We start from the raw sequence: 26,049 nt of genomic DNA, 5'->3' as shown, positions 1-26,049 counted from the left end.
TCTATTGATGTCACTGTTTTCCTTCCTTTTCTCATAAATACCCCTTGTCTTTGTCTCCTAATTCGAACATTGTTTGGGCTTCTGCCTGAATAGTTCTTTCCAGTAACTATTCTTTTTGATCTCAAATAAATGCTGATGCCTCTCACTTTGGACTTTTATTTTTAGGCTGTCAATACTAAAGGAAAGACTGGTGTTGAATAAGTCTTAAGAACTTCATTTCTTCTGGAAAAGGAAAAGAATAATGGATCTAAAATAACACATTTATTCTGGAGAAAACAAGACCTCCCCAAAAATCCTAAAACATTTTAAGAGGAAAAAATAAAGATATACAATTGCAATAATTCTAGATTTTGTTCCACACAGAAGTCAGGTGAAGACATCTATGCAGCTATACATATTAGGATCTGTCATACAAGCATTCCCCTCAACCCCATAAAAAGAAAAAAAACTGTTTTTCAAAATAGTCAGAAGCAATATTTGATTATGAAAATAAGGCGATCCCATCTGACTCTGGAAAGGTGTTCCGTGGCGTCCTTAAGAAATAAATCACAGCCAATGTTGCAACGAGAACAGAAGCATGACACAGAAAACAAAAATGACTGAAGAGTGACGAAGGGAGGCAGGAGCTCCATTCTTGCAAAGACCACAGCCTCGGACGTCTCTGCAGAGGTCACAAGAGGACAGCTTCATTCTGGAGTTGTAACTTCTCACCGCTTTTCTCCCTGTTCAAAGAGGCGGACATCAGTTTACACGTCTCCCTTGTTTAGAAACATTTACTTTGCCAAAACTTAAAAGCATTTCAATACACTTTCCTGAGTTTTCCATTCTCCATATAATTTTATTTTTCTTTACAAGAAACAACTGAAATGCTCCAGAGGGGCCCACACTGCTAAGCAAATCCAAGAGAGAAACAATGCTTTCAGTCCAATCTATCTACCACCAGCAGTTGGCCGCGCCGAGAGAGAGAAAATGGACTGCAGCTGCATGCTTCCACGGCAAGCACGCCTGCAGTCTCATGGAACAGGAAAGATTTTAAATTAAGGGTTGTCACCTCCTCGAGAGTTTATTTTAAGGTGACATTTTCTATGCATTCGAGTAGAGTTCTGATCATTAGAACTACTGAAAAAGATATTTATATTAACTCTAATTGAAATTTTTTTTTTTTAAAAAAAAAGATATTTATCATGGGTTTTATTTAAAAGTACAAAGATATGAAGAAAACTCTGTTTATGCAATGCCTTGTTTCAGTGTTTTAATACGGTGATTTTCAACCGGTGTGCTACAAGAATTTTTAAAATATGCAATGCCAGACTATTTAGTCAGGGCACTGACCTCTTTTCTTTTAGACTGTCGAATAAAAAAAAGGACAACAGCCAACATAACCATAGCCATCTGGTGTGAATGAATCAAAATTATACTTATTTTTTGTCAGATCAGCAAAAAATATAATTTTTGATATGCTGCAGAATTTTAGTAATTAGTTTATGTGTGCCATGAGATGAAAAAGGTTGAAAATTGCTGCTTTAAATTGAGCACATAATCTCTAAACACTATTCAGCTTTGGTAAATTTTATAGGATAAGCTAATATGAAAAAAACTATATAAAGCACTATATAAGCTCACTATAAAACAAATGATTTTAATTTTCACAATTTTCAAAAATATTCTATATTCAAATTTCCTCATGGTGTTTCCATCTTTTAATGTTACAAATATGTTTTCTAACTTTAGGATTTTCAAAAATGGGTTGGTAGGTTCTTATTAATCTGCTCTTTCCCAAATGTTCACCTTAAAATGTGCCCCTTATAAATAGGTTGTTTTCCACACACACAAAAATTATATAGACTGAACCTTTTTTGTTTCTGAAACATTTAAAACGTTCTCCATACACCTAAGAAACATCAACTGGAGAATTTTGTAGTTAGGTTAAATAACAAAGTTGGACAACTAAGGACTGTCCTTGAGCCTCCACAGCATATCCCATCCTTCCAGCAGAAAAAAAGTGCATCATTGTTTCCCCAGAATGTCCCACAAGAACCTAAATGAGTGCTCTTCCCCAGTTCCAATAGGAGCCAAAGAGGAGAAAAGCTGGCTTGTTGATTTAGGAGAGAGAACTGGTACTACACCTTGGTCCTCAATGAATACTGTCAAAAATTACTAACAATGTCAACAACTTCATTTTCTTTTAAAGTATAATTACCTACAACTACCTAACACACACAAAAATGTTCATGATTCTCAGGCATTCTGGTGACTCTAAGCCACCAGGAATGTTTTTTCAGGATAAGTCTTATTACAAGTGGAAACATCAGCCTGGAGATCACACAGCCCCGAAACGATGATCTGTGAATGCAGATTCATCCTAATTAACTTAGGTGATCTCCAAACCAGATCTCTACTTTCACATCCTAAACTTCTAACATTTTATAAAGAAGTTACCAGTAAAATCAAAAGCTCAAGTTATTTCCCAAACTATAATTTTCTTGATATGCTACAAAAAAAAAAGTCTGTTGTATAATTTTTAGCAAAACAGCAGACTCCCTCAATGAAGAAACACTAAATGCATGAGACGTTTCCACTGCTGATCCTCCCAGTAAAACAAACGTCAGGTGGAATGGGTGCTTGGAATAGGGGCAAAACCTGGGAAACTAAACATAACTGGACTCTGTCAGTTTTTCTTTGTAAATTTTGGAATTGTGAGTTAAAAGCCTAAAACATTACGAGCAAAAGCATCACTTTTTAATATCACATGCTAAATGTTATCATGTGACCTTTGTAAATGATCAGTTGTCTTCATTTAAATGGAAAGCTTACCTCCTGCTCCCCTACCTCCCACACTTCCCCAACAATACCCCCCAACATAAAAACAATCTAGCTGGCAACCACTTTGAATAAATAATGAGTGAATAAGTGAATGAATGAATGAATGAATGAATGAATGAATGAATGAATGAGTGAATGAATGAATGCCTGACTTAACTCCTAAAGTAACAAGAACTTCAGAACACACTTACTTGGTTCATAGTAATCCACTATGGACACGGAAACATCTTGTGTATTTGAAACTTTAAAGTTTCTCACCGCAGGAATATCAATACAGAATTGGGTGGCATTTACCTTGAAAAATACAACAAACTTTTAAGGAAATGGCAGGCTATGTGTTCATGAAAAAGCAAAAGATATTTCTTTTTCTTATTTTAGGAAACAGATATAGAAACTAACATTTAGGGAGCACTTCTACATGCCCCGTGCTATGGTAAGCACTCTACATAAATTATCTCATTTAACTCATAAAACAATCCTTACAGGACAGGCATTGTTCTTACTTCCATTTCACTGAAAGGGACAGATAGTGAGTGGTAAAGAAAGCAGCAAGCCCAGGGACACACGCTCCTGGGCAGTGGTGCCTCCTCCAGATCCCCTGCCTCAGGCAGTGCACCCTCCCAGGTTGCTGCTAACAGCTCACAGCAGCCCCCTTCTGCAGAGAATTGTCCTCAGCTCACAGGAGCCACTTCTCCCACTAAGTGAGGGAACCCCAGGGTGGGTGGATGCACCCCACAACCAATAACTGGCTGATACGAAGTACAAAAGGCCAGCCTCCTTGCCTCCAAGAGGGGCAGCTTATGCCAATTTGGCAAACAAGGCTGGTTAAGGAATCCAAAACTGATAAATTCCTGCAAACATTCCATCATGTACCAATTAGCAGTAAATAAAAATTCAAATAAATCTGTCAAAACATAATGAACACTCAAATTAAGATAACTGTTAACAAGAACATCTCAGGTACAGGAAAAACTCCAAAACCAATTACACTATTAAATAAAAACCTTAAATTTGTTCTTCAAGTTCCAAATCAGGCCTGTGGCTTTCAAACAGTATTTAATATGTGAAAATTCCTGGATAGCAAAAGAATTCTAGAGGCCCTGAATTAATTTCGAAAGGTTTTTCACTAGAGTTATTTTTTAAACACTGAGAACATGCAGGAACTAGCTTTTCAAAAGTAGGTATATTGCTAGAGCAATATACTTCTGATTCATATTTGGCAAAACTGGAATAAGAAACATACATATTATATTCCCCCCTCACAACGTGAAATCTTGAGAACACTTAGAATTCAATTTCAATTCAACCTATGAATTTCATACAGATGTGAGAAGGAAGGAATAAACTTACACACTAGCAGTCTGGAGACACAAGTGGAGTCTTGGATTCTTCACTTACATTATATTCTCACATATTTTATGCATTTTATTTTTGGATCAGTAATTTTCATACAGCAATGGGAAGTACGCGTGAAAATTATATAATAATTGTGTGTAAAGACCAAACCTCTGAGAACTTTCTTCTATGATTTAAGCACGTAACATCAATACAAGACTATCAACCCCTTTGGGATTTATTAAAAGCTTCATAAAACCATTTTAAAACATGAAATGAAAGCTTTCATCATCAGCATTTAAACAAATTGTTTAGCAATTCCCTGAGGTGGGGGAGGGGTTCTCAAAGTGAGATCTGCACTTAATTTTTGAAACTCTGATACGGCAGTTTCTGTATATTTTATATCTGGCATGAAATAATGACTTGGTTAGCAAGACTTTCATTAGTGTCACCATCAATAGTAATTCTCTTTATTATTTTTTTAAATAAATTTATTGGGGTGACAATGGTTAATATGAACATATAGGTTTCAGGTGTGGGTTTCTATGTTGCAAGATCTGTATATTGCTCTGTGTGCCCACCACCCAAAGTCGTATCTTCTCCTGTCACCATATAGTAAGACTCCCTTCACCCCCCACCACCTTCCCTCTGGCAACCACCACACTGCTATTCATAATTGTCTCTAAACTGATTTTATAATGGTATCTTTTTAATGAGAACAAATATATGATTGCCGTGTTAAAGTCATTCAGGGACACAAAACGCTGAAATAACAAAAAGTATGCATACAGTAAGGGAGACTCTGAATACAAGAAATGGCAGCTTTGCCCATGGGCACCTGTGTGAAACAGGTTTTACTACTTACAGAATCTAAGTACAGGTTGAGTTTTCCATGATCAAGCTCCACTTTCTTCACCGTGTGGCTCAGAGGAATTGCGTCTGAGGTCACAATAAAACCGCTGAGCAAGTTAACTTCCATCAGGGCCATGCCACTTCTTTCTGGGCCCAAAAACCTAAACGGAAAGAAAAAAATGCAAGAAAAACCGAAAGCTGCTGGCAAACTATCTTAACAGAAGAATTAAAACTGCCAAGTGCTTATCACTATTTTGTTAAAACAAAAATCACTACCGAAAATTGTGAAACAGGTAATCCTTTCCTCCCAGGTGTGACTTTCTCACCACGTTCAGCCACATGAGGAATAAGGCTATAACGTGTTCACTAACAGACGGTATGACATGCCTGCCGTGTAAGGGGCCTGTGCCTTAGGCTGTGACAAGCGCAACCTCGGTGCCCTGCCAGCAGGCAACTCGGCTTCCTAGTGGCGATTCCAAACTGAAGTGCAGTTTTCATTTTCTCAAAAGCTCACAGCCCTACAGGCTCCAGCCAAAAGCCAGGATTCCAACAGAGGCATCACTGGACCACTTAGCAGGAGACGGCGGCCAAGTCCTCAGCAACCTTCCCTTCATCTGGTTTCACAGGAAGAGGGAGAGTCCTTCCCTTTGTTCTCCCGCATACTTGGAGCACATCTCGTGTTTTCTTTGGCCACCTCGAGACAGCGACGAGCCTCGGGGAGTTTTATCACACGGCCTCGTTCTCTCGCCCTGTTGTACACAGCGTCGGTATCAAAGCACCTGGCCACCAACAACATTTGTCTCCTTTAAAATAAATATTTTTCTAAAATGAATGGCTGGCGAGAGCTGTCTGTTTGGAGCAGAGAGAGCCCCGCATGGGTAGGGAAAGGAGCTTGTCTCCAGCGTGGAAGGATCCTAGCACTGTTGAGTCAGTTCCCGCTGTCCTCTCGCACAGCAAACCCAAGCAGGCCTGGCAGAAATCTTGCTTTTTAAGAGCAGTGAACTGATGACCGATCGAAAAGCCATGCGGTACAACGGCTGACTGCCGCTGGCTGGGCGATCCCAACTGTAAAGTCTCTTGATTCAAGAACTTTCTAAAGGAGCTGCTCTCAAACTTGTGTGTGTGCTAGAATGACCAAGAAAGCGGAGGAGGGCGGCTTCGCCCCATGTCTAGGAAGTCAGCAGCTTTGTGGTGGAACCTCTCTTTCTCATGGCTTAACAAGATCCTCAGATGTTTTGGATATAGGCCAAATTTACAAATCACCTTACAACTACTCCCGGAAGCTATAAGTGTCTGATTATTCTGAACTGCAATATGCTCACTATGTCTAAGAAACAAAACGATTCTTTTCCTTGAACTTGCCTGCTCTTACGAAGTTTTGAGTTAAAAATATAACACTGAAGACTAAATATGAACCTAGAATAATAATTTAACAGAAAAATGACTATCAACAAGAAATATACCAATTTGGGTGTATTAAACATGATTGGTGAATTTCAAGTTTTTATCAAACTTGAGTTTTATTAAATTTTTCTATGCAAAGTTGTTATAAATACAAAGAAAACTTGCAAATAATTTTGGATACACTGAGAAATGCTTAAATATAATTAGTAGTTCACATATTTCTAGTCTATAATCTAAAGTGTAATGCATAACTGAAATCTCTATTAAATGCAACTCCTGCGTCGATAATAGTTACACATATATAAATAATTAAATCTTCAAAAATTTTTTTTAAGGAGAAAGAGGAGGAAAAGGAGGAGAGACTTAAACAGATACCAACCTTGTGCACACATTCAAATTCAAATGATTGATATCATCTGTATTATCTTTTACAGCAACATCTAAATCAAAGGCTTCTTGATTTTGGATCGATTTTCGTCCTCTGGAAGACTTTGAATCTTTTACATTACAAATAACATTTAGCTGCAAGAATAACAAATTAGCAGAAATAATAAATTAGCAATAAATTGTTAGCAATACATTGTCATCATTATGTATTCTGAATGTTAATGATTCTCAACTACATTCACAATCTCCAACTAGAAAAAGATTCATTTTACCAGCTAACACAGTATCATTCTTAACAAACACTGCTATGAAAGTTTATAAACAATGATTTTTAAAATGGAGAAAATTGTTAGGTAACATTCCAAAACAAGTGTCATAGACTATCATGAATGATATTCATGGGTATTATTTTTTTCAAAGAATGTAAAACATTCCCTACAGGGAAAAAGTGAAACTATTGCCAACTTTCTTCAGAGTATCCACTAATTTCTAAGCTCTGCTGCCCAACTGAAGTCATTTTTCACACACTGTAACCTTAGAAACTCTACAATAAATCTAAACTAAAACATCCAAGAGTCTTGGTTGAACAGAAACCTGTTCAACTGCTGAAGATTCTTTTTGCTCATACAAGGTTTTTCAGAGATGATAAAATGAATGATGCTTTTCAAGTCAACTGGGTCTTTTTCAGCATATACATACTCCATGCCCACCAACCATGTGAGGTGCTGCGCGGACACTGGTGTAGTGTGAGGGCCAGTGTTTTTCTCAAAGGGATCCTAAGAAGCTTGGCAATATATTCAAAATTTTCTAGGCCTGCCTCATGCCAAGCTGAACTGGCATCTAAATTTTTTTACCTCTTCCATTTTTTGGATGCCAAGGTTCATAAGCCTTACTATTGCTGTGTAAGGTTGGTTTGGGGTTTTTTTACTTATACTTAAATCACACACACACACAGAACTAAACCTCTAATACCCATCGTGGATTTATATATCTTAAAAATCCTTTCTCTTAGCCTTCATATTCCGAAAGTAAGAGTTCCAACTTATGCTGCCACACTTAGCTCATGTAATGCTTCATCCCCTTGATCATGCTTGTAATTCACTCTGGAAATTCTCCAACTCTTTCTTAAACTACAATTAAAATTATAGAGTATTCTTGGAGCAGGTGAAGAATGGTCCCATAAAGCTGGAGAGGTGAGCTCTGTTACTTCCATCATCCCTTTTCCAGTGGCATGCAACTGTCCTCTAAGGACCGACATCATCCGGAAGCAAACAAGGACTGCGAGATTTGTCCTCAGGGACTTAATTAATACCATCTATAACTAAGCATTAGGGTTTGTGTTTAGCCTGCGGTAAAGCTCAGCTGCTCAGTCAGAGAACTTCCAGAGATCTTGTAGCTTATTTCCAACAGCTTAGCATTTTATTACCCAAAAGAGGTTAACATTTACTATGAACCTGAGAGTTTTCTTTGCTGTTCTTTTTCCAGGGCACTTAGGAAAATATGAACTAAAGGAAATCACAATCTTATTCCTAGGTGACCAACTTTCTGCAGTGTTTTTCTCCATCGTGAGGCGCGCCTATTGGTCCCCACCTTTTGTTTTCTGCCTGCTCATACAGACATGAGACTGATGAACATTCTGACCATATTTACCTCCATGTCCTTCAACCTCAAGTAAAAATCATTTGGCTTGAGTAATGTAGCTATGTTTGGTTTATCAAGAATGAGTTCCAACCAATTTGGTGACTTAAATATACATATATAATTTTTTGATTGTATCTAAAATATCGTGTGTACTTACCTTTGGATTTACTGTTTAGGAATGAGAATTTAGTTTAGGAATAGAATTTGCACATGGTCTTTGTTAGTAAAGACCAATACAAATTATTCACTCTTTTCTCTTTCAGTCTTTTTCATTGACTACCATTCCTTTTAACTATGACCATTTTTCCTTGATTTTTAAAAAGCATTCACTTATTTTATGTATTAGAAAAAATAATCTTAGAATTATTTGGAAGTTCCCAAATTATATCTGAGCTTCTGCTCTACTTAGCAAGTGTACCTGCTCTCTTGTCCAGAACAGTGCTACTGGTTTTTTAAAAGTGCCTTTTCTCTATAATGGCCTTTTTTTTTTTTTACTTTCTCAGTAAACCTTTTGGGTTTGTTTTTTTTAATCAAGCACATAATCATTTTTGGTCCTATCACATATTATGTTGAGAGTTTCTAATGAGATGATCTTCAGTCCCTATGATTTTCATGTATTATTGAGTATAATTATTTCATTCAGTATTTTCTGTGCTACTTTCATTTTATTCTACTATTACATCATAAAAGGTAGATTTCTCTGGATTTTCTTCCTGTACCAGAGCATTGACTGTATCATACTCTGATTGTTTTACTTACTAGCATAGAAGACTTTTTAGAAGACACATTTCCAATCTTTAGGTCAATTACTTATTACACCATCTTGACCTTTATATTGTTAAACGAATGTTAAGTTGTAAGTAAAATGCATATTTGTTCATTCAGTCATAGTAGAAGCATAGACTTTATCAAGTCAAAGTAAAATGCATATTCATTTATCAAGTCATAGCATTATAATTATAATTATAATTCTGAGCTATATTTTCATAAAACAAGGTGGGCATTCCCAACAATTCACATGAATAATACCAGAGGATTTTAATCCTCACTTCAAAACAAAATATTTTTCCAACAGATTATCAGTCCATATACTCGCTGTCTACTCACTAGCTAATAACATCTCTAACACGCACCTTTTATTTAAAAGAGCAATTTGTCTTGCCTAAGTCATAGAAATAAATCATTAAGAATTTTATACATTGTCTAAGTTAGAGATTTAGCAGTGCCTCAAACCAAAGAATTGTTGTAACAAGTCATATTTAACTAAACAAAACTAAACATTGCTTAAAACTTAAAAAAAAAAAAAACTAAACATTGCTACATACCTGGCAAATGGCAAATCCAAAACCATTTGCGGAGATATTAACTTCAGTCGGCTCTCCCACAGGAAGCTGGATAAAGGTAGAAAAATAAAGTGAATTCGGCTAGTTTTCCAATATCTAGGTCCTTCCACGTAGCACAAGAGATCAGTGTGATCCCTCCTTAGGAGTGTGAGCAGTCAGGGGAAAGCTCTAAGAATTTCACACGGCCCCCAGTCAAAAGCTATGGGTCACCCACGTGAGAGGCGAAGGCAGGGGCGGTGCGCTCTCCGCGTGCCCTCCCCTCTGGCCTAGGACAGCACCTCCGCGCGGTGGCCAGGCTGCCTTTCTGCAGGGGATGACACACGGGAGACAAGAAACACATCCTCTCTCTCCCCTGCCTCCCCTAGCCGGTGCCTAACCCTCCGGCCTCGCTGAGAACACGGGGCCCATCATCATTGCCTATGACTAAGTTCATGCCTTCGTTTTCTTCGCTATAATCCCTCTTCCTCAGTTTCCAGCCTTGAAATTCCCATCATTACCCTCAAGTTCCCACAAGGTGACCCAGGAGAATCGAGTTACAGTCTAGCACAGGCCTTTATTCCATTTCAAAGTAAGACTTCTACTACTAGTTTCATCAGTTCTCCAACGAGGACGCATGGTGCAGCTGAAAAAGACGTGGCCTTTGAAAGCCATGGGGTCAAATCATAGCTCTACTGTTATTAGGACCATGATCTTGAGGAAGTCTGTAACCTCCCTCAGCCTCAGTTTTATCAAGTGTACAATAGGGATGAAAGTACTTATTTCTTAGAGTTCGTTTGAGAAGTAAATGCAATAGCACATGTAAAGAAATTGAGCACAGTGCCTGCAAAGAATGGTAACTCAACGGGTGTTCGCTCTTGTCCCAACATGTCAGTGCCCATGTTTTCTCCTTTACCGAAGTTCCCACCCCCTCTTCCCTTCCCCGGCTCAGCAAATTCAACCAAAGGAGCGTACTCCTTCCTTCCAGGCCCTCTACAAGGCCCTGGGAACAAGTCTTTGTGGAAGTCAATAGAACAGAAATAAAGTAGTTTTCCAGCCTAAGGAGTCATCTACAGAGAATTTTAAATAACCACCCCTTGTCCACACCTCTGCCGTCTGGAGGACAAAGCGGTTGTGTGCGTCAATCCGAAATTTTACAGGACTCGGTGCACCGGACCCTGTCACAGTCACTTGGATATTTGTCCTGTCTGTGTTCATCAGGGCTGCAAATTCAGATAGGGCCTTCAAGGCCACAATGGTGTCCTGTTGAGGAAAGGAAAACATTAGTGCTTATGGGTGCATATCGAGGTCTCCAGAGGAAACACAGTACTGTTCAGGGCACCCGTGTGCATCCGCCCACCTTCCCTGAGAGTGAAGTCTCCCTTACTCACCTTGAATCTCCCTGAGAGGCTCTGGATGGAACTGACCATCTACAACATCAGTTACCACAGAGAGAAAAATGGCTAATACAGATGGGGAGCTAATTTACTCTATATAAATATCCAATATGATGTTTATATCCATGATGAGAAAACATTAAAATGAGTAACTTAAGCCTCTGACTTAAACTACTCAACTTCTGGAATGCTGAGTAATTTTACGAATTCACGAAAAAAGGCAACCACATACTTCTTAAAACGATGGATGGATGGATGGATGGATAATAAATTTAAAACTATCCTCACTCACCTGGGTAGATGCAAAACCTCCCAAGCTGTTTCTTTGCCTGCTCAGCCACCTCATAATTGGGATTCCCTCTGAGATCTGCTGCTGCAGGAAGTGTGAGAGCAGCACATAGGCTGCAACCTCGATATCCAGGGAGCTGGGCTGCCAGGATTCAGAAAGTCCGGACACTGACGACACCCAGAACTGCATGCCTTCTGCAAGAGAACAGTAATGCCAGAATGGCCAGCTACAGAAAAACTACATTTTATGCCATTAAATATCTTTACACTGGTCCAAATTCTACTTCACTAACATGAAATTATATATATATTTCTATGTATGTGTCTATTTATGCCAAGCAAACGTGTGTGTTTAAACGCGAGTGCACGCACGCACACAAGCATGTGCTTATATGTCACTTTTTAAACTATTAAAACAAATGTTCGTCATTTTCCTATTGTTTATGTGTGAGGATGTTTTGATGAAAATATTTTCCCAAGAGAAATTCCATATGTTTGGCTCTAGACTAAGCAGCTATAAATAAAAGAAAAAAACATATTATATTCCAGAAAATAATATACATAACTTTTCTGAACAGGCCATCCCAAAAATATTTTAGAATATTTTAGAATCTGGGAATCTGCCATTAAGCAGCTCTAACATTCTGGGAAATCTCTCCTTTTTCATTATCTGAAAGTTAGTGTTATATGTTCGAAATCCAAGCCCCCAAGAAAAAAATAAGGAACCCTGGCCAACTCAACAATCTTCCTAGAGATATTCTTACTAGCCCCCAGAGTAACATCCTTTTTGGTGCCTTCCCCCTCAAATATTACTATTTACATAGTAATGTAATGAAGATTACACTTGGGCGGAATGTGTAATAACTACCATCTAGCCAAGTAGAGAAGAAGGAATGTCAAGGACTGCTTCAGCCTCTATGCCATAACCTTCTAGTCCCCAGCACAACAGGTAATAAGGAGTCAATCTAAGTTACTACTACTAATAATAATGCTTTCTTACAGTCTCAGAAGTCTCGAAGTACCTTTTACAGTTATCCCTTCTTGAATTAACAGAGCTTTGAATCAGTGGACTATTTCAGCCCACTCATCCCTATATCTATCTATCATCTATCTATCTATCTATCTATCTATCTATCTATCTATCTATCTATCTATCATCTATCTATCATCTATCTATCATCTATCTATCTATCATCTATCTATCATCTATCTATCTATCATCTATCTATCTATCATCTATGTATCATCTATCTATCTATCTATCTATCTATCTATCTATCATCTATCTATCTATCTATCTATCTATCATCTATCATCTATCTATCTATCTATCTATCTATCTATCTATCTATCTATCTATCTATCTATCATCTATCTACCTACCTACCTACCTACCTACCTACACATTCACAAGCATGTGCACACACAGACATACACTGAATCCCTGACTATAGAGGCCACTTGGGAAGTGACAACATCTGTACATTTTGTCCTGCTGTAGCCCCTAAGCAGTCTCCATTCAAAAAAATACATATCATACCCATAATTCACTAACAGCAATTTTTTTTTGGCATTTGCATTTCTATTAATTAGCACTTTAGTTCCCATATTTAAACATTTGGCAGGCACTGTGCATGATCTCATTTAATCCTCACAGCAACCCTAAAATTGATGTTACTCCGATTTTACAGTGCAGGAAACTGCGGCGCCTAAAGGGAAGGAGCAGAGTCAGAATTTGAATCCAAGTCTCTCACAAGCCAAGGTCTTAAGGCCACCAAACCAGAAATGGAATCAGAGAACTCAAAGGGTAACTGGCATCTGGCAGAATATATCTAAAAGAAGAAAATACCCACACCCTGAAATTCTCTGGAAAACTCTTGGGGAGAGTAGAAGCAGCATGGCCACATCATACCCATCGGATCCCCCTGTGATCCCATTTAGAAGATGTAAATGTAATCAGCCTCATCTCTTGCTTACAAAACTTTTCCACATAATCTATATATGTCATCACACACAGCAGTCCAGCCACCTCCAGCGGGACCCACGCGTTACCTTCTCGTTCTGCTCTCCGCGTCAGCGTATCCAAAGCTTCCCTGGCTTTAGGGCTCCTCACGTAGGACAGTGCATAAGTTGTAAGAGCGAGAGTATAATTGTCCGAGATTCCTCTACTGAATTCAGACTCCAAAAACTTGACAGAGTCTTGCACATCGAGATTAGGCTTGAAAGAAAAAATACATATTTTACCATTCAAAAGAACCCAAAAAGTATTTTCAAGCATTTATTCAAAAAATAATTGTAGCATCTATTAAGCACCTTTGTCCTAGGCAGTGGGAATCAACAACGATCATTGACATTTATAGATTTGCCATGGTTTTAAAAATAACACCACTTTTCAGTTTTTATAAGTAAATAGGTGCCATGCCTTACAGGGAATAAAAAGTAGAACTTTTGCCAGTGTTCCTCCCATTGAATATCACAAACTCAGAGAAAAGCATAAAATATAGCTTAAGAAAGATATTTCTCATATTTGATCTCAGGTGTTGAAGCTCTAAATTCAGGGGAAAGCCACCCAGCCAGTGTGGCTCAGTGGCTGAGCGTCAACCCATGCACCAAGAGGTTGTAGGTTCAATTCCCGGTCAGGGCACATGCCCAGGTTACAGGCTTGATCCCCAGTGGGGGTGGTGTAAGAGGCAGCTGATCTCCCTTTCCCTCCCTCTCTCTCTGAAAATCAATAAAAACATATATATTTTTTTTTTTAAAAAGAAAACATTTAAATTCAGGGGAAAGTTTATCTTCTACATGCCTAGTACTGGGCTAGGAAACTGGTAGGAGCTTACTATAGAGAATGGCTGGTTTTGATCATGTGAAATGCAATCAGCATTAAGCAGTAAAGGCATCAATCATTGAGACAGCTTTGGAGCAAAATTAAGCTCATTAGCATAACTTTCCATGTACACTCTCATCCAGACATCCATGCCCATTTAACACACTTTCTAGAGTGTGGGTGTACTTTGTACTAAATGAGCAGACACTGTAATTGCTCCATGATATTTTAGAAATAAAAAAATCCTTCACAACCTGAATTTGATAAAATGCACTCCCAAATTCTGAAGAATTGTCTGTCCCCTAAGAAATTAAACTTTCCAATGAAAAATAGGTATTGACTTACCTTACCAAAAGCAAGTATAACATTTATATTGGAAAGCATTTTTAGAATTATCTCAGTTACTCTGAGAAAGTGGGTCAATATTTTTATTTTCAGATTTTGGAATGTGGCCACAAATGCAAAGCAAAAGGGTGCCCAAATTCAGACTTCGAATGTGATGTGAAATTACAAAACTCTTTAAGTTTCCAGACACTTTTTGGACCCCTCAAGACCTACCTTTCTTGTGATTTCCCACCCATCATTTATGAAGTCAAAGATGAAATACCTGATACTTTTTATATCTCAGGAGAGAAGTCACAATATAAGCTGTAAGCGTTACTGGACTTTTATTGCCACCTTGAAGTTCACTATGGATCACTCTTCCTGGCTCCCAAAATTCACCATTGGATTTCTGGTGTCCTTTGAGCCATGTATATGTTCTGTGCAGCACATTCTGATCAATATCTATGTAAGGCTCAGCTTCAAGGAAACATCTTAAAACAAAGGCTGACAACCTTGGTAAAAGGGAGGGGAGGGGAATTAGATAAAGTACAATTAATAAAGTCCTCCAAATAACACTGAGCAACAAAAACACCAATAACAAAACACACACACACACACACACACACACACACACACACACCCCGCCATTAGAAGAGTCACCAAAGGGAGAATCGCTGAAGAAAAACAAAATGAAGAAAACAACAGGTAACACAAACAACTCCACCAAGCTGGTGGACCCGGTTTCCCCTTGAGTGTGGCCAAGAAATTGCAGGTCAACTCACAGAACATCATAATTAGAAAGGAATTTAGAAATCGTCTAATACAGCCTCATTACTTTACAGATTGAGAATCTGACACTCCAAAAGAGTTAAACTGTCCAAGACTATTCACCTTTGGACCACTTTAGGTATTTTCCAAGGATGAACTCCTTATGTACTTCACTCAGACCTAAAGTTGTGGATAAGGTATAGTTCACAAACTGTCATACTTTTAAATATAGGAAATGGGTGTTTTCTTTCCTATAGGATGGGAGTCAGCAAATTATAGCCTGTGGGCCAATCTGTTGGGCCAGATCTGGTCCTTGGGCCAAATACAGCCCAGAGTCTGTTTTTTGTATCTCTCCCCCCTCTACCCTCCATCTAAAAATGTTTTTTAAAGGGAGAGAGAAAGAGAGGGGTGAGAGGAGAGGGAAGAATATGCAACAGAGACACCATGTGGCCTATAATGCCTAACATATTTATTATCTGAACCTTTACAGAAAAAATTGGCTACAGAACACTAAGTATTGAGGTGAAAGGAATGTCAAGCAATAAAACACTGAAACCTTTCTATTTATGGATCTAGATCCTGACTCGTGCCAAAAGAAAATCGGAACCAGATCTGTTTCATCCTATAAAAGACTTAGTGTGGTAAATATTACTAATATTCAATAATATCCAGTTCTCTTTTACTTTGAGGATGCAGAGGAATTCACTTCCTCGCCTCCCTGAAGTTAAGCATGACCATGTGACCAGCTCTGATACTGATAAAGTGAAAACAAATGTTATAGCCCGGCTGAAGCATCCAATTGCCAGGGCTGCAGGCTAAAGCCTGGAGCTTCCCAGTGACAGGGTGAGGGGGGGCAGCTGAAGCACAGGCTGCAGTGCCCCCTGCTGGCCCACATGGAAATGCAGCATGTGTAAGAGAGAATAAAAACCTCTGTTGTAAACAAACTACTGAGATTTAAGGGGTTGTTACCACAGCACTCCCTGTCCAACCTGACTGATACGGTCAGTCTTTTTCTGAGTGAAATACAGAATTAAAGATAGTAAGGAGAAGGCAAGGAGAGAGAGAAATCATCCAAAATCAGCCATGCAGAGATTCCATTCGGGAGGAAACTCTAGATATTCATTTCTTAATTCCATCACTGTTTTGCACACACACAGAAATAACCTTAAAAAAACTACACTGACTACACTGACTGACTGAACACAAAATTCGTGTTGATCATGTCAATTAAAGGAAAAACTCTCACAATCACCTGGTGTTTCTAACTTATTTTTCTTGCCAGCCCTACCTTCATCATGTGGTATTTTTATTTCTGCTTTTTCCACCAAAAGAGGATTTATGACCTATCTTTTCTAAACAAAAATACTCGCTTTATTCGTGTTTTAAAATCATATTTTAAAAGGGTAATCTCCTTTAAAGCCAGGCTATGGGACAAGCAGCCTCAGAGCCTATCAATTTCACGGCCACCGTGACCTAGTGAGGGCCCTTTCCATGACGAGGATTTGTTCTGTTAGCAAGAACACTTACCAAGTGCTTCCAGAAGGGTCATCATTCCCAAAAGCACTGAAAGAGCCATCGTCCCTTTGATACAGAAGTTCTCTCTGGTAACCTGAAGACACCAAAACAGATAATGCGATCAACGTGCCATGAATGGGAGTTTCTAATCATGCCTTCATATTGAGGAAACATGGGCAAGGAATGGGAAATAAGATGACATCAAATCAACAACTAGCATCAAATGCTTTCCATGTTAAGTTAGGTGGGAAACAGAAAACACCAGGATTTTTTGAGTAGAATGCATAAAATAACAACTGTGATATCCCCCAACTAAAGTAAATTCAGAAGAAAACTATAACACAGACAATGATTCTAGCCACTCAAAAGCAAGCACATTAAAGGTAGAGTTTTATTTAACTCTATAGTTTTTACTCCAGTGGTTTCAATGCTTAGTCACCTAAAATTGCTTGCTACCTAAGACAAAATCTAGAATTTCATACTTAAAGTTTAAGGCTAAAACAGAAATTAAAAACGCTTTCTACTTTTAGGTCAGCAATGAAGGGGTTTAGAGAAAGGGGAGATTGTTCAATAATCAAAGACAATGCCTCTAAAACTTTTTGGTCATGGCCAACTGAGGCAAACCAACGATCAACTGGTCTGCCTACCATGTCAATTCTAAGTTCTCACTTAAAAAAAAAAAAACTTGATGGAGACAAAGTGTCACTATATAGGTAAATTGGGGAGGAGGTTAAGGTTCATGTGTCTGCTTTAGTAAAAAGAGATGTTTCATATTGCCAAATAAATGATTATAAATAAGAGACAGATGTTTCATAGCTGCAAAGCAATGCTTGCAGGTCTCAAAGTCCAGTGACTTAGAAATCATAGGCCAAACACTAAAGATTCACCAAACAACCTACCACAGACTAACTTGCTAAAAATAAAATTAAAAAGCAATAATTTATCATTAAAAATAAAGCATGAGCAAGAGCCAAAAACATTTCGAACTCCAGGCATTATCAATGATTCTCTGATAACCAAGAATTCTTCCTGAAAATTCCCGGATTCTGCCACAGGCACGCGAGGGCACACACTGAGCCTTGCAGTGTGGCCACACAGAGCCCGGCAACCACGAACATTCATAATATGCTGAATTTAATCCTTAGTAAATTCTAGTAATAAAAATTTTTACTTTATGAATACCACATTTTAGAAGCATCAATAATTATAATTATTCATATCTGATTAACAAAATATGAAGATTCACATTTTTAAATTACAGTTAATCTGCTCTTACTGTGCCCCAAACTTTTCTCCATTAATCTTTTCCCAAGAAACCCCAGATCTGAGAAGCTGATTTAAGCTAGAGTAAGACAAAACATTCAGAAAACAAGACACTGTTTCATGGTGATCCTTAAGACCTACGATAAAAGAAACATAAAAACATTTAAATGACAGAATTTTGCTTAATTTGAAGAAGGTGTTAGGGTATAATCTTCATGTTTGAAACTAAAATATTATGGCAGAGTAATTAAATAGCCAACCTTTATCCCACACTGACTATGTGTCAGGGACTGCTCAAAGCCCTTTCAGGACCCAGGTAATTCTCAACACAACCCTTTCTAAAGATGATAAAACTGGAACTTAAAGACACCATACGCAAGGCCACACAGCTGGTAGGTATTGAAACTAGGCCTTAGCCAAGTCTCTTTGTCTGCAAAACTGCTGTTTCCTATTAATTCAGAGACCTCTTTCAATGAATTATGTATGAAAAGTCCTTAGCACAGCACCTTCTCCACAGCAAGCTCTCAATAAGCAATAGGTATTGTTTCATAGCATGGACAAAAGGAAAGGCTTTCCAACTGCTCAATTCTATTTTAAAGTTGATCAATTTGACTATAAAAAAAATTGCTTTAAACTGTTTATGGAAAAACACACTATTAGCAAAGTTAAAAGACAGATGATAAATTGGAAGAAAATATTTGCAACATATAAGAGAAACAAATGGCTAATATTAATATATAAATTTTATGTATATGTTTATATAGTATTACAATATGTTTATTCATATATATAAAAAACACTTTTAAATTTAGAGAAAAAAATTAAAATCCTATAGGGAAAAAAGAAGAGTAAAAGAACAGACATTTTATAAAAAAACAAAGAAAGATGGATCTTAATACATGAAAAATGTTCATCTTCATAGTGGATAAAATGCAAATTAAAGCTACACTGAGATAACATTTCACATCCATCATATTAGCAAAGATTCAAAAGCTTGATCATTCATTCTATCATTCTATTCTATTCATTCATTCTATCTATCAGGGAGGCTGTAAGGAGACCAGCACTCATCATTGCTGAGAGGAATTCAACTACGCAGGATGGTACAACTCCTGCGTAGGAAAATGTCTATGTCCTGTGACCCAATAATCCCACTTCTAAGAATCTATCCTGAAGATACACCTCCAACCATACAAACATATACATGCAAAGATTATTCATTGAAGCATTATTTGTAATTGCAAATATATTGGAAATGACCTAAATGCCCCCAAATTAGACACTGGTTGAATAAACTGTAGTACATACACACAATGCAGTACTATGCAGCTGTGAGAAAAAATTGAGAACTATTTCTCTGAACTGGTGTGTAGTATTTGTTGAATATATTATTAAGTGAAAAAGGCAAAGTCTAAAATAGCATATATAGTATACTACCTTTTATGTAAGAAACAAGAAAACATGTGTAGATGTTCATCTCTGCAGAGAGAGAAACTAGAAACGAAGGAAGTGTTACCTACAAGGGGTAGGGAGAAGGGATACAAAAGGCACCCTCTGCACATACCTTTTAGAATACGTATGACTTCTGGAAGGTTATTAATGTTCTACATATTCAAGAAATCAAGTAAGAATGAAAAAAGTTAAATGATAGGCATTATTTTCATATAACCTTGGGGGGAAAAACCAAAATAAAATCTCTTCCTTTTTCAGAGCCAATCAGAGATCACAGAGACACAAAATAATTATCTTAATATTCACAAAAGAAATTAGCAAAAGAGTCCAAGACATTCTCCCTTGATTTCCGATTCAGGACTACATCCACCAGAAGAGTTTAACTGTGAACTCAGTGTGACAGAGCAGAGGAGAGCAGAGGGGAGCAGAGGAGAGCAGAGGGGAGCAGAGGGGAGAGGAGAGGAGAGAGTAGAGGAAAAGAAGAGACGAAGAAAGAAACAAGGAAAGGTTCAGGGCCCTCCCTCACTACAGGAGGTGCTTCTGTGAAAGGAAGGATCAATGTAGAGAAGACCATGTGCCTCCAAGCCCCAAAATCACATCAACAACTGCAGTTCCAAGTATGAGTTATTGTAAAACCGGTCAGAGAGATGAGCTCATGGAGATGAGATCAGTGCTTATGGAAATTACCCCTCAGGTGGCTGACCTCCAACAGTCCCCATTAATATCAACAACTAGCACCATTCTTCCACCAGGGGCAGCCAGCCCGGAGGAGGGGGAGGACTCGCCGACAATCTCCCACTGGGGATTGCATTTCTTGAGCTGGTTTAGATAAAACTGAGAACCTAAACCACCAGCTCTGCTCCCATGGCAAAATAAAGGAGAGAGTCAGAACCTAAAGGGAGGAGCTTACATGGCTCTCCTGGTGGGAGTCCCCGTGAGGCTCCCTTGCCCGTCCTAAAGCAGCTGTGCACCCTTGGAGAACCCTCGGCTGCTGCAAGTCATCCACCACGTAAGCAGAAAGGACACTGTTGGCTCAGCTGTTATGTTTATCGTTAATACAACAATTCAATGCTCCGGTGTAGTCACCTGAGTTGGAGACTTTTCATCATGACAGTTGAGAAAGGCAAAAACAATGGTGTTCTCCAAAAGTTTATGAGGAAATAAGAGTATAGCCTTTAAGTTCATAGTTTTATGAATAGCTCTTGAGTTAGAAAGTAAATAATACTGTATAATCAGAATTAACAGATACTCTGACAATTAAAATACAGAAGTCCAGAAGTCCCCATGTACTGTCATTTATAAAGGGCCAGAAAAGGTACATACTTACTGAGCCATGACCTTTCTTTGAAATAGCCACACGTGTAAAATATTTATAATTTATCATAATAAATATGAAAATACTATTCATAGAAACACACAGAAAAGTAACTTTGATGTGGTTTACCTCAAGTGTCAAAACTGCATACAAATAAAAGGAGTAGAATCAGTTCCCTTGACTATATCAATCACTTTCTCTGTGTTGTTGTTTTTTTAAAAAAAGCTGATAAAAATATCCTCTGTACTAAAAAGATAAGTAATCATTATCAACTTCCGTCCTCTCTATGACACGAAATGGAAGGTGAGACTTGCCCAGGTTTTTGGGTAATACCTTCACGGTTGCCTCAAGCCATTCTCATGATGACCAAATGCAGCATCAGACTTCTGAAACCTACTTTTTCCCTGTTTTTTATTTCAACACAGAAAATATAATGTGTTTTCAACTAAACTTGGTCTGCATCTCAGTTGAAAAACCGAGCTGCAGGCACAATGATTTAAATATTTGAGGAAAACAAGTGTCTTAAATCTCTAATTAAAAGATTCAGGTCCTTATCAAAAACAGCTTTCATTTTACGGTTCTATTTTTCTTTTGACAGCAAAAGACACTTCATTCAATGATGTAGCTGTTGTTTTGACTAAAAAACAATGGGTCAGGTTACCGGGCTCCTGGGCCAAGCATGATTTAAGTAAAACAATGCGCTGTTCATAAATGACATTTCAATAATATAACCCTGACTCATGCCAAAGCCACTTTAATTTCTTAAAAAATAAAAACAACGACAGTATATTTAAAGGCCTTTGACAGATGTGATGGCAAAAGAAAAAACAGAGTTCCTGAAATGAGACGCTGATTTCATAATGAAAAGCATTATACCGAGAGGTTTCTGTCGACCACTTTGAAATATGACTCAGTCCAGCGTGTGAAAGGATGCATGCAGGGACGCCCCACTGCACCGACTGCCATCAGCCACGCCACCAGCTCAAAAGGTGAGACACTGAAGCCGCTGGTCGCGTTTGCCAGCTGATAGGAAGCCACCAGGGCCAAGTAGAACCTTCAGTGTTTACAAATGATCACTGCAGTGTGGAAGCCCTTGAGAGATCTTCTAGGTGCAACCTCCATATTAGGCTGGTGAATGTAAGGCTCCAAGAAGTTAATATGGATAGGAATGCATTCGTCCATTCTGTAGTTACTGACGTGCCAATACAGAGACACAACGGAGAAGATGTTGAACACGGTCCCCACTGTCAGGGAGCTTACCTTCCAGTGCAGGACACAGATTATAAAAAAAAATTTGGTACAAAGATAATTTTCAGTAATGTTAAGTGTGACGAATAAAATAAAATAAAATGGAATAATATAAACGAGAGTTACTAAATGGTCAGGAGAGGCCACTCTGAGGAAAACACCACCTGAAGGAAGAGAAGGAGCTGGCCAGGGAAAGATCTGGGGAAGAGCCTCCCAGGAGAAAGGCGAACAAGCTTCAAGGCCCTGACGCTCCAGGCGCAGCCAGGTGGGCGGCAGCAGGCGGAGGCCAGGCCAGTTCACTCCGGGCCTTTAGGGTGGGCCGGGAACCCACGGAGAATTTGAAGCAAGGAGGCGACATGATTTTGATATTTATCAAAAGATCCCTTTTCTAATGTGTGGAGACCGAGCACAGAAGCAGAGTCTGTTTAGACAGCCCGTGGAGGACTCAGGTGAGCCACGGTGGCGTGTGAAGGGAACAATTAGACACGGGATGGAGAAAGGGGACAAATCTCCCATTTGTTTCTAGAGGTAAAATGGACAGGATTTACTTGCTTACTTTAGACCTTCACTCCCTAGTTAGATGCAACTGACTAGTGCTAAAAATCTCCTGTAATCTTCACAACAGTCCAGTTCCCATATACTATCCTCTTGAAATCAGCGAAATTAAATTTTGAATACAAGTTGGAATCTTTTTTTCACAAGGTGCAGACTTAAATTGTGACCATTTCAAGTATTTTTTACTCATCTCCTTAAATATAACCATTACGGCAACGTGCAAAGATCTCACTTGTCTTGAGCATGGCACACACCGTTACACCACAGCGAGCACTGGAGTTCAAATCCCAGCTCTGCCACTCGCTTGCTATAGGGCCCTGGGCAAGTTAGTTAACTTTTCTGTGCCTCAGTTTCCACGTCTGTAAAAACAGGAGGAGGATACTCATTGTGAGCATCAGATGAGATATTGGTTGTAAAGTGTTTAGAACACTGCCTGCCACACAGTAAGCACTCGACTAATGTTAACCATTGCTATTAGCAAGTCGCAGGCACAAAGTATCTGGGGTCTACAAACAGTATGAGCCTCCCAAAGAGTCAGGGAAGCATCACCACCAGTGTGGCATTTTCTGAGGATCAAGCAGGGCCCGCCAGACAAACATTTCTCTCCTAACCATCTGCTGGACATTTTACCTGCACCAAGGAGATCCCCACATGGGACACCACATGTGTGTACGTACAGACTGTCTTCACCAAGCAAGGAATTCCATGAGAGGAAAGGCCCTGGCTTCCTATCTCCGAAGCACTACAAGGGACCCTGGCACTCAGTGTTTAATGAATAAATGAACACTCATTCCTTTAGGTTTGTAAGTAGCTTTAAAATTCAGGTCCCTTGTTAAAATACAAACCCCTCTAGAAACAAACCTCCCTTAACAAAGCCCTTAGCAACAATTAGTAAACAACGAGCTGAAGAAGGAATGGTGACAGCTTACCATCACTCAGCACATTTCAGCACCATCTAGTCCCACGATCACAAAGCAAACACAAATCTGTCTGTTCTGAAAAATGGTCTGGAGTGAATTCTGCCTTTAAAAAAAAGGTACAAATAAAAGTGTTTCTAAAATGCTTACCTTGTCTCATGAATGAAAGGGCTTTTTCTTTTAAATTTTCTGTCAGTTGTTTCTTTTTAGTCAGGTAATCCAAAACATAGATATTTGGAGCAAAATTTATCATGTTCTGTTCACCACAGCCATAAGGCATCCGAATCAATGAGGCTAAGCCATTGATGGAAGAGCCAAGAATATCTCCTAAAAACAAAGATTTTAACACATTCAGCAAATACTCAATACCTGTACCTGCTGGTGGCGAAGAGACTTCCACTGGGCACAGAAGGCATCCAGGGCTCAGAGCAGATAGAGCTTTACATCAAGTTTGTAGGATGACTGCCCAAAGAAATAATACAGTGATACTGAACTTGTAGGTTACATGATAAATTAGGATACTTTTAGCTCAGCTAAACATAGAGGCATACACTAGGCAAAAAATAAGTTTAAAAAATTCTTGAACAAAAATGTCAGGAATTAACCATTAGCAAACCATCATTCTTATATAGGAAAGAAATGTTTTTTATGAGTATTCTTCACATAAATAGAACTTCATTCTGATTTTTGACTAATACACTACAAATATTTGAGAAATAATTTTTTAAAGGATAGGAATTGAAATATTTTTCAATGTGCTTTATTTAGCAACAACAAAGTGGAACTAACAAATATAAGCATTTCCATGACTTTCAGGATCAAAAAGGTTAGAATTATTCTTCAAAGTTAGTAATATAAACTTAAACAAAGCATGCTTAAAAGACTTCTCTACCCACATTCTAACACCATGGCTCAGGAAAATAAGTAAAAATTCAGAATTATAGAAGTTGAGTTCTAATTCCGACCCCACTGTAGTTGAGCTATATGGCGAAGAATATTCTTCTGCGTGGTTTAAAAACTTATACCATTCCAAGTCCAAATACCTAGTGAAAAATCTACTCCTTAAAAAAATAAAAATGAGCCGTGGCCAGGCTGGCTTTGTGGTTGGAGCATCGGCCCATACACCCAAGGGTCACGACAGGTTCAATTCCCAGTCAAGGGCACGTACCTGGGTTGCAGGTTCAATCCCCGGCCATGGTCAGGGCCCGTGCCGGAGGCAACCAATTGATGTGTCTCACACTGATGTTTCTCTCCCTCTCTCTCTCTAAAAAAAGAAATCAATGGAAAAAAGATCCTCAGGTGAGGATTAACAAAACAAAACAGAAAATAAATCCAAAAAGAAAGGAAGAACTCTTTCATGTGAATAGGCTGCCATATGATGTCAAACTTTAGATGTTAACACAAAGATATAAATAAAGGTTATATTATTACCATCGCAGGTTCTGCTTCTACTACTCAGCATGAACATAAACTTAGATTCTCAAAATTCAAAGAAGTAAGCTAATAGTCACACATCTGGGCTACCAAATAGCCCTTTTTAAATAAATACCAAATAAAAATAAAACTTGAAAGATCATTCTTTATCTCACATTTCAAAAGTAAACCTCAGAGTACATCAGTGACCCTCGGTAGACTCATTCCAACATGGTGGTGTACATTTAAATCCAAAGCTTCTTCCCTTTGTGTGCATATGTGTGTGTGCGTGTGTGCACATGTGGACCGAATCCTCCCAGCATCCCAACACTCTGAGAGATGCCCAGGCAGAATTTATTCCCCTAAATAAAAAGCTTATTTAATTCTTTTTAAAGAGTCATATCTAAGGCTCCAAAGAAAGTCCTCTGTAGAGGAATTGGTTATTTGGGGTTATAATAAAAAGCATGTCACCTGTAGATGAGATGTAAACAAACCTCTGAGGAAGTGCCCAAGGTCCCAACACCTTGAAAACCAAACTATGTAGATGTCATTAATCTAAACATTTCCTTCAATTTTTTATAAAGCACAACTATATAAACAAACAGTTTGTGTGGAAGATCTGTTTAATAGTTGATTCAAAAGTACTTTTAGGGCACCAGAAGCAAACTAGGAGAGGGTGCCTCAAGTTAGTGGGTAGCTCCCTCCTGTAAAGGTGGCTTGTGTCCTGCACAGACACCTGCCCTAAGCAGCTTCTGATCATCAACCTTTGGTAATCAGAAGCACTTTTGGAACCTTTTCAAAATATATATACCCTAGCCTTAGCCCAAGAGATTCTGACTGAGGAGGTTGGGAGTACAGCCCAGATATCTGTGTTTTTACAAAGTGCCATAGAAGATTCCGATATTTACTAGGACTTGAGAGCCACAGAAGCCAGAAGTTCTGTTCTTAGAAATAACCTCCCCTGCAGCCACATTAAAGTGGGGTCTTACTACTCAAAAAGTGGTCTGCA

General features: G+C 38.5%; 1 protein-coding gene across 1 annotated transcript in view; it reads right to left on the bottom strand.

Moving 5' to 3' along the window:
- Positions 1-246: 246 nt before the first annotated feature.
- The window catches only part of CD109 (CD109 molecule), a 99,802-nt gene continuing 73,999 nt past the window's right edge, over positions 247-26,049 (bottom strand). The window contains exons 23-33 of the mRNA XM_081141070.1: positions 23,778-23,954; positions 16,890-16,971; positions 14,878-15,106; positions 13,499-13,664; positions 11,451-11,641; positions 10,869-11,024; positions 9,768-9,833; positions 6,794-6,936; positions 5,024-5,171; positions 3,015-3,117; positions 247-722 (exon numbers count right to left, since the gene is read on the bottom strand). Coding sequence (XP_080997196.1) covers positions 547-722; positions 3,015-3,117; positions 5,024-5,171; positions 6,794-6,936; positions 9,768-9,833; positions 10,869-11,024; positions 11,451-11,641; positions 13,499-13,664; positions 14,878-15,106; positions 16,890-16,971; positions 23,778-23,954 — 1,637 coding nt within the window. The 3' untranslated portion in view covers positions 247-546. The remainder of the gene's footprint in view (positions 723-3,014; positions 3,118-5,023; positions 5,172-6,793; positions 6,937-9,767; positions 9,834-10,868; positions 11,025-11,450; positions 11,642-13,498; positions 13,665-14,877; positions 15,107-16,889; positions 16,972-23,777; positions 23,955-26,049) is intronic.

The sequence above is a fragment of the Miniopterus schreibersii genome, assembly GCF_964146895.1.
Source record: "Miniopterus schreibersii genome assembly, chromosome: 6".
NCBI classification, from domain to species: domain Eukaryota; kingdom Metazoa; phylum Chordata; class Mammalia; order Chiroptera; family Miniopteridae; genus Miniopterus; species Miniopterus schreibersii.
The sequence above is the reverse complement of the archived record's forward strand: the minus strand, read 5'-3'. Positions and strand labels throughout refer to the sequence as shown.